Source organism: Epinephelus moara, chromosome 11, assembly GCF_006386435.1.
Source record: "Epinephelus moara isolate mb chromosome 11, YSFRI_EMoa_1.0, whole genome shotgun sequence".
Taxonomy (NCBI): domain Eukaryota; kingdom Metazoa; phylum Chordata; class Actinopteri; order Perciformes; family Serranidae; genus Epinephelus; species Epinephelus moara.
Window position 1 is genome coordinate 32,714,084 of NC_065516.1, and position 7,864 is coordinate 32,721,947.

Sequence of the window (7,864 nt, forward strand, 5' to 3'; positions counted from 1 at the left end):
AGGGGCACTTTTGGTTTTCATGCTTGTCAGATTTAAGACTTCCTGTCTGCACTGTGATGCAACCGGCTGTAATTTTGACATCCTGTTGTCATTTTATAGGGCTTGGGTTAAAATTGTTTTTGCCCTTTCACTTCCTGTAACCACTTCTCCTCTTCATTTCCATCTCTCCTCCTCTCTCACTCATTTTTTTCCTCCTTCACTCAGCTTTACTTCTGTTTCTTTCATCCTTATCTCTCCATTTCCGCTTCGGTCTCTGTCTCCTTCCCCTTCTGTCAACTTTGCTAAAGTAGGGTAAACATTCTGCATCTCACAACTGTCAAACTTTTCGTGCTTTTGAAATGGGAACCAGACATCAAGAAGCATGATATAGGCTATTTGGAAGTCAAAACAGTGTCTGAGGTTAAGGTTTGAAGTGGGCTATATTTAGTGATGGCCAAATGAAGCCTCATGAAACATTTTCTTTATTTTCTGAGCCCACTAGATGGCGCTCACGGTTTAAACAGAGAGGCTCAAAGAATGGCAATTCAGTGTGCTTTCAACCTTTTGTTGGGCTCAGAAAAAAATAAAATGCTTCATGGGGCTTCATTTGGCTATCGCTAGCTATATTTGGTTGAAAAGTGAAGGTTGTTTTAAGCCCTGTTTCCACTGAGCAGTACGGTTCAGTTCAGTTCAGTTCAGTCTGCTTTTTGTCGTTTCCTTGGTGAAAAGTTTTGAATGGTACCCGTGGAACCGTTCCATTCCGTCCCCATGTTTGGTCCCCCCTCTGTTGGGGTACCTAGCACACAGATCTGGTACTAAAAGGTGGAGCTGTGAACTCTGCAGTCCGTTGATTGGTCAGTAGTGGACGGTCACTCTTGCTCTGGGAAGAGAGAGAGAGAGGCTCAAAGAATGGCAATTCACTGAAGCTTTCAACCTTTTGTTGAACAAAAAGCGCCATCTAGTGGGCTCAGAAAATAAAGAAAATGCTTCATGAGGCTTCATTTGGCCATCACTAACTCTATGTTCCACTCCGATGCCACTTCGATTCAGGGTGGAGGTTTGCATGTCTGATTTTGTTGCTGAACAACTCCAAATCATATAAATTGTTCTTTATTTTCTTCTCCCATGTTGAGAGTTATTATAGATTTGTTTAGAGCTGGGCAGCATCATTCAACAGGTGATGATATATTCACTCTTCTTTCTTTTTATTCCTGTGTCTGTGTTTGTGTGCAGCCATGGCGGAGTTAGACCTGAGTCTGAGCGACGCGCTGACGGACAGCGTTCCCCAGCAGGGCCCGGAGAGCCTGGTGGAGAAGGACTTTGTGGCTCAGTTGGAGGCGGAGGCTTTCGACGATCAGGTCGGGGAGACGGTGGGAAAGACAGACTATGTGCCCCTGCTGGACAACGACGACACCAGGGCAGGTGAGACATGTGATGGAGGCCAGTGGAGCATGGGTAGTGAAGATATTATTGATGACTATGTATGGTAATAAGAGAGAGTGAGGATGCTGGCGAGTGCTGACTATGCAAGATGATACCAGTTCAGTGTTGAGAGGACGGGGTTCTTCTGTTACCACAGATTATGAGAAGCAGTTAATTTTATTGGCAGAAAATATGGATATTTCTGACGGTATACCAGACAGAGAGGGAGTAAACCTGCTGTCTATAACCAGTCACTTCCTTCCCCTCTCTTCTGTGTGGACTTGTAACAGTGACACCGGGAAAAAGAGGCAGAGGTGACCTGAAATAGAGGAATTGATAGGATGGTAATGAAAGTTCAGGAGAGAAACAGTGGCAGACAGGTGAAAATCAGAAACAGCGTCAGGAAAACAATTAAGAGATAAGAAAAATTAGTTCTTGTTTAGGAAGTCTGGTCCAGCACAGCAATTTTAATTCATGAATAGATGTAAAATTAGCTTCAAAATGAAAGAAACTCCACCTTCTGCGTAACTCAAACCTGAGTTTATCTCCATTCATAACACCAAAAACAGCAGGTCTTTGGACACAAATGCTCCTGAACAACATTATGGTCACCTCCGTATCCGATTCCACCTTTTCTGAGCAAGATGAGAATCTGCGTTGTGTAACATGAGCTGCAGCCGCTCCTAAATGACTGATAGTATCAGGCACCGCTGGACACTGGCTGCCATTTTGGATCTGCCGCGGTGCCATTCAGCCTCGGGAAGATAGTAGCCTGAAGATAAGCAGAGCTGCGGTCACTGCTTTGAATATCCCAGATGACTGGTGCAATTTGGGAACTTGTCCCAGCTCTGAGCGGTTACTGTCCAAATTCCCCACTTGATCCAGTGAAGATGCTCATGGTTTACTTCCAGTATCTACAAGCATGATGATAACCCTGTCCAGCGTTCAAGGCCCTTCGTGTAAAGAAGAATGTGTCCTTGACCAGGGTGCTTAGCCAAAATGTCCAGGTCATGGGCATTGGATGTGGCTCTTTATTCTGCTACGCATTAAATCTGTGTTTAGAAAATTTGCAGTTGAACTTTAATGGTTTTATACTGTATATAGATGTATACACTCTCTAGGGTTAAGGCCAAAACAATGTACAACCCCATACCGGCGGCGTCTAGACACACGTTGGCGCTCCTGGACGTGCCACCTCCTGGCTTTTCACACCATTGTCCTGTTTCCAGCCTTGCCCCCTGGAATTAAATACATTTATCCCCTACTCGCTTTCTGCTTGTACATACCAGCTCCCATAGCTAGTGATGGCCAAATGAAGCCTCATGAAGCATTTCCTTTATTTTCTGAGCCCACTAGATGGTGCTTATGGTTTAAAGAGAGAGGCTATTCAGTGAATCTTTCAATCTTTTCTTGAACAAAAAACGCCATCTAGTGGGCTCATAAAATAAAGAAAATGCTTCATGAGGCTTCATTTGGCCATCACTACCCGTAGCAGCTCTTTTCTCTGCTCCTACAGCAGCTCGACTCCTCTCCTCACCATGGATGCAAAGGGAACTCTGTTGCTGTTGTTGTGTCTTGTGTGTGACGAATAACGGTGAGGAGAGACTTGTTGTTGAGGTTGAGAAATAACCCGAGTTAAACAAGCTCACAATCCCCTCATTATAAAGACAATGGCCAAAAAGGTACTTCCTGGCAAGTCATAGCTCTGGAGATCGGAAAATTGGCAGGTGAGAAATCGACTTCAGTTAGTGGGTGTCCACACGAGTTGAAGCTAATGCAGAGATGGAAGAGGTACAGATCAGTAACCGTAACTTTGTGTGGTCGTCTGTTGACAAGCTGAAGCGCAACGTGTCCGATATGTGCTGCCTCGTGAAGTGACGAACCACACACTCTCGTCAGGAATTTGCTCTAAGAGTTATTTTTCCATGTAAATCCAACAGACCTTTCTAAGAGTCATGGTAGGGTTATTGATCGCATTGATGTGGAATATGTTATTATAGAATTTCTGTTTGAACTTTAGGTTGACTAAGTTTTAGATTTGGTTTTGTGACATCCAGCTAATAGACAGTGAAGCAGAATAGAGTCACAAGGCACCAAACTAGTTAAACAAAGGTTTCTGTTATTGAATTCTGCACAGACAGATTGTAAATAGTCGATGTACACCTGTAAGAGAAATACATCTGTGATATGAACAGATAGATGGATTGAAATACGATAACACTCCTCCACTGAAAGCTCAATTAAATACAGTCTGCATATTTTTCCTGGAGATGGAAGAGGTCAAGAGCTACCAGTGGCTGATGACTATTTGAGCACCACTTATTCAAAATTGACTTTTTGTAGTGTGAGAGTCAGTATATCTGTTGTTAAGCTGCACAGCTGGTTAGACAGACAGAGAAACACACAGACAGGTGTATAGGAAGGTAAGCAAGCAAATAGATGGATGAAATAAACAGCTGAGTGAAGAACCAGATAAAAGGAAGTGACAGTTAACCGGGGCTGACTCAGCTCTCGGCCCTGTTTTGGTTACCCAGACACTTCGGTCAGACAGTCACACTGTGTGTGGGCACTCGTCAGTGACAGGGAGCTGTAGGACGGGCCGTGGGTGGTGTTGCCAGTGATCAACTGTGGCACGCTGTGTGCATTTGGACAAACACAGACATGCTGACACGCTGAGTGCCAAACAGCAGGGCGAGGCAGTCCGCAAATTATTGTCCTCTGTCAGCAGGAGAGCTAGACGGAAGAAGATTTGTTTTTGTTGTTGTTGTTTTTTTTGGTTTTTTTTACCAGCGTTGTTGGTTTGGTGCCACGATGCACACGTAATGTGCTCTCATGACCGCGGTGTGTTTGATGAGTGTCCTGTACTCTTGTTTTTGATCCGTGGTGTTTGTGTTCTGTGTGTTTCTGTGGGCACAAATGACTCATACCTCGTGTGTGTGTGTGTGTGTGTGTGTGTGTACTGCATGTGGTTTGGGGTTTCTGCATGCTTATATATTAATCCGTTAATTTCTGTTTACTATATATCTGCGGGCGCATGTACTGACTGCAGAGTGGTTGTTGTTGTTGTTGTTGTACAGCTTTGTGGCTCTATGTACTTGCATGCATTTTTGTTCGTGTGTGTGAAAGAGAGCAGTAATGAGTCCTGTGGTCTGTTTGTGCAACGCTGGCTCACTTTTAACCTGCTTAGACCACCATGCTAACATACTTGCATAGCTATCCTGCTCCAGAGCAGATTAACAACTACACACCAGTCAGCAACCCTGAAGAACTGGATCATTATTCCTACAGGATCAGTGTGAACAGTGAGTGTATGGGTGAATCAGAGCCTGTTGCTCGGATAAAAGCAGTCCGTTTACCAAAATCAGTGTACGCGTTAGGGGTGTAAAGGTACACAGAAGTCACAGTTCGGCACAGCATAAAAAAAAAAAATGCAGAAGGACACATTCCTTTTCATTTAGTCATGTCAAAACAGACAAAACCCTCCTGCTGGCGACTGAGGTAGCGTTTTGCCCACTTGCAACTTTGGTAAATTATTTGCATTATAGAAATAAGGAACATTTAAAACACGTGTGTATTACAATGTGCGGACACTGAACACTTTCCCCAAAGGCATCGGGTCACACCAGGCTATAAAACTGAAAGGCACCTCTTACGATATGAAGCTGAAAATACAAAATTTGGGTTGGGTTGCTTTTTCATCATCCCAGTGATCAGCACATTCGGGCGATGCCTTTGAATGCGCGTTAGCATTTTGGACACGTTTCTGTACACATCACCTGCAACTGTGGAGCAATTCTGACACACCGTCCTCATCTTATACACAACTCTGTTGTAGCTGACCCAGTGTTGCAGTCAAAGGAACAATAACCAAGACTAAGTCATGACCAAGACCAGAGTGTATTGAGACGAGACCAGCGGGCCTTTTCCACTGTCACTTTTGGCTGCACTGAGTCAAGCCATGCCGCCCCATTTTGCGTTTCCATTACCAGTTTAGACACGATGAGTCATGTCAAGTTGTACCATAGATGGACTTTCTCCAAAGTAGGAATAAAAGCCTGCCACCCTCAACCTGGTAGCGGTATTGCTCACTGACGCAAGGACAGGACAACCAACCCCTGACGACCCTGCTTCTCCCCCTTAAACAAGCTGTGTGTTGCAAGACTCTACTCACTTCTGTCCGGAGTAGAAAAATAGAAAGGTGTTTTTAAAAGTCTCTTTGTGTAGCGCTCTCATTACTTTAGTAGTTTCTAACTGAATCTCTGTGGTTTGGAGTTTAGTTTCTCTCCTGCGTCCGGTTTTTACCTCAGATACCTGCTTTATTTTACTGTTTCATGTTCGCTATCAGCCGTGTTAGAAGTTGTGTGAAGTAGAGATGTACCGATACCACTTTTTCCTTCCCGATACCGATTCCGATCCCTGCACCTTAGGTATCTGTCGATACTGAGTACCGATCCGATACCAACGCGTAAAATAAAAATAGATGGGATATGAATTGTTGTATGTCTCAACTCCTAAGACACAGGTTAAAGTGCAGCCACACAATTTGGTAAAAACAATATTTTAAAGGCTACAGTAGAATGCTTTTTAAACTCTGCTCCGTTTCGTTTGCCTGTAGCATGCATATCTGTAATGACGCGAGGCATTACGTGGTATCGGATTGGTCATTTTAGGAGCATTTTAGGCAGTATCTGAGGCATTTCCGATACTGGTATCGATATCGGTACAACTCTAGAGTGAAGCCTCTGCCAAAAACTCAATGTTTCCTTATTTTGCTGCTTCACAATAAACGTTTTTACATGACAAAATAACATGGGACTTTTATTGTGAAGAATCTGTAGTAAATTAAATGTGTTCATCACTGAATTAGTGGAACTTAGTTAGCGACTTTTCTTCAATAAAGACAAGTCTAGTGATACGACAGGGAGGAAGAGTAAAAGGAGAAACAACCAGAGTGAGATGTTGATGAAGAGCTGCAGACAACAGGCTCTTACTGCACCTCTGCAAAAAGCTCACCTGCAACAGGTAAACTTCTTTTACCTGCCCTATTGTGGAAAAACACATGCAGCAAAAATAACAGGGGACTCTGGCCAAGCCAAACCAGCCCGACTGTCGAGAAGGGACTTTGAGGGGTTGAGACCGAGCCAAGACCAAGACTAGACCACCAAATGTGAAACATGCAGACAATAGGCACTCCTCAAATTGATCGAAAAGATCCACATTCCCATAAAATCACCAGCAGAAAACAAATGAAGATTCCTCTTAATTCCTCTTTATTTGCCATCCATGTGTGTACAAGTGTACCGTGAGAAAGGTCTTGATAAAATTTTGCAGAGGTGAATTTTATGCATAGGAACTGTCCTTTGTTTTCTATCAGCAAACAAATACAACCTCAGTACGTTGCTAACGGCGTACAGCTTAAAGTTTCTAGGTAGATCTCAAGCCTGTGAAATTTGGTTTCACACGGCGTGCACAGATCTGCTACCATGTGTTCTACACTGGACTGAGACAGTTCAGAACAAACACATCATCTGCTTCAGCCTCGGTGTATGTCTGTGATGCTTTATACATGTTTGATTGATTGTCCCTGTGTGTCAGATCCTGCGCTTTGTGTGTTCTGTACGTGTGTCGGTATCTGATGTGCACATTAGATAAATAAAGTGCAGTGATTCAGCAGTCAGATGTCACACAGGATCACACTGACAGCAGCCAATACGTGCTGCCCTCTTCCTGCCCCAGTCTGACCAGCACAGGTCTGTGTGGCATTAACTGGCACGTCCTCAGGCAGACAACACACCGGCTGCCTATAGCGAGGTGCCCTTTGAAAGCCTTAAAAGTCAGGGTCACTGGTTTCCATTTAATGCCAGGCTCAGTCTGTCATATTTCCGCTGTACAAACCAACACCAGGCACTTTGATTTTCTATCTCGTCAAGCCATTAGCACTCAGATGGATAGTAATGTGTTTGCTTGTTTGTGTGTGTGTGTGTGCGTGTGTGTGTGTGTGTGCAGACGGGGGTGCTACGTTGGAGAATGGAGAGCAGGAAGCTCATGGGGTGCAAAAGCCTGGTAAGATATATCCCACAATTCCCTCTGCCGTTGGTCAGTCTGCTCAGGCCGCCTGGTCATCCTCACCCACCAATCATGGGCTGTCAGTCTTTTCTTGTCTTCCGATCTTGTTTCCTTCCTTCTTGTTCTTCACCTCAGTTCGCTTCTGTGTGTGTATGTGTATCTTCTTCTTATCAGTCACCTCTCTGAGCAGGATGTGAGCTGCTCTCACTGCTCTCCAACATCTATTCACTGTGCTCTTAAGCACAAGGTTACTGCTCTTACTCTTCCAGCCTTTCAAGCTGAGTGGTTCAACTGAAGAGAAGAAGGCAAAGAAATGATATAAAAATATGATGAACCTTGGAAACAAATCCAAAATGGCAGAACTAGTGACATAAAAATAATAGTTAGCATGTTAGCC

The 7,864-nt window shown here is 44.1% G+C and overlaps 1 protein-coding gene across 7 annotated transcripts in view; it reads left to right on the forward strand.

Moving 5' to 3' along the window:
• Nucleotides 1–7,864, forward strand: part of LOC126398118 (microtubule-associated protein 4) — a 162,049-nt gene that overhangs the window by 38,644 nt on the left and 115,541 nt on the right. For 5 of the 7 annotated variants that reach the window (XM_050057335.1, XM_050057334.1, XM_050057337.1 and 2 more), the window contains exons 2-3: nt 1,213–1,401; nt 7,408–7,464. In XM_050057335.1, the coding sequence (XP_049913292.1) occupies nt 1,215–1,401; nt 7,408–7,464 (244 nt within the window). In that variant the 5' untranslated portion in view covers nt 1,213–1,214. The remainder of the gene's footprint in view (nt 1–1,212; nt 1,402–7,407; nt 7,465–7,864) is intronic. The other 2 variants (XM_050057336.1, XM_050057339.1) reach the window with 1 other exon arrangement.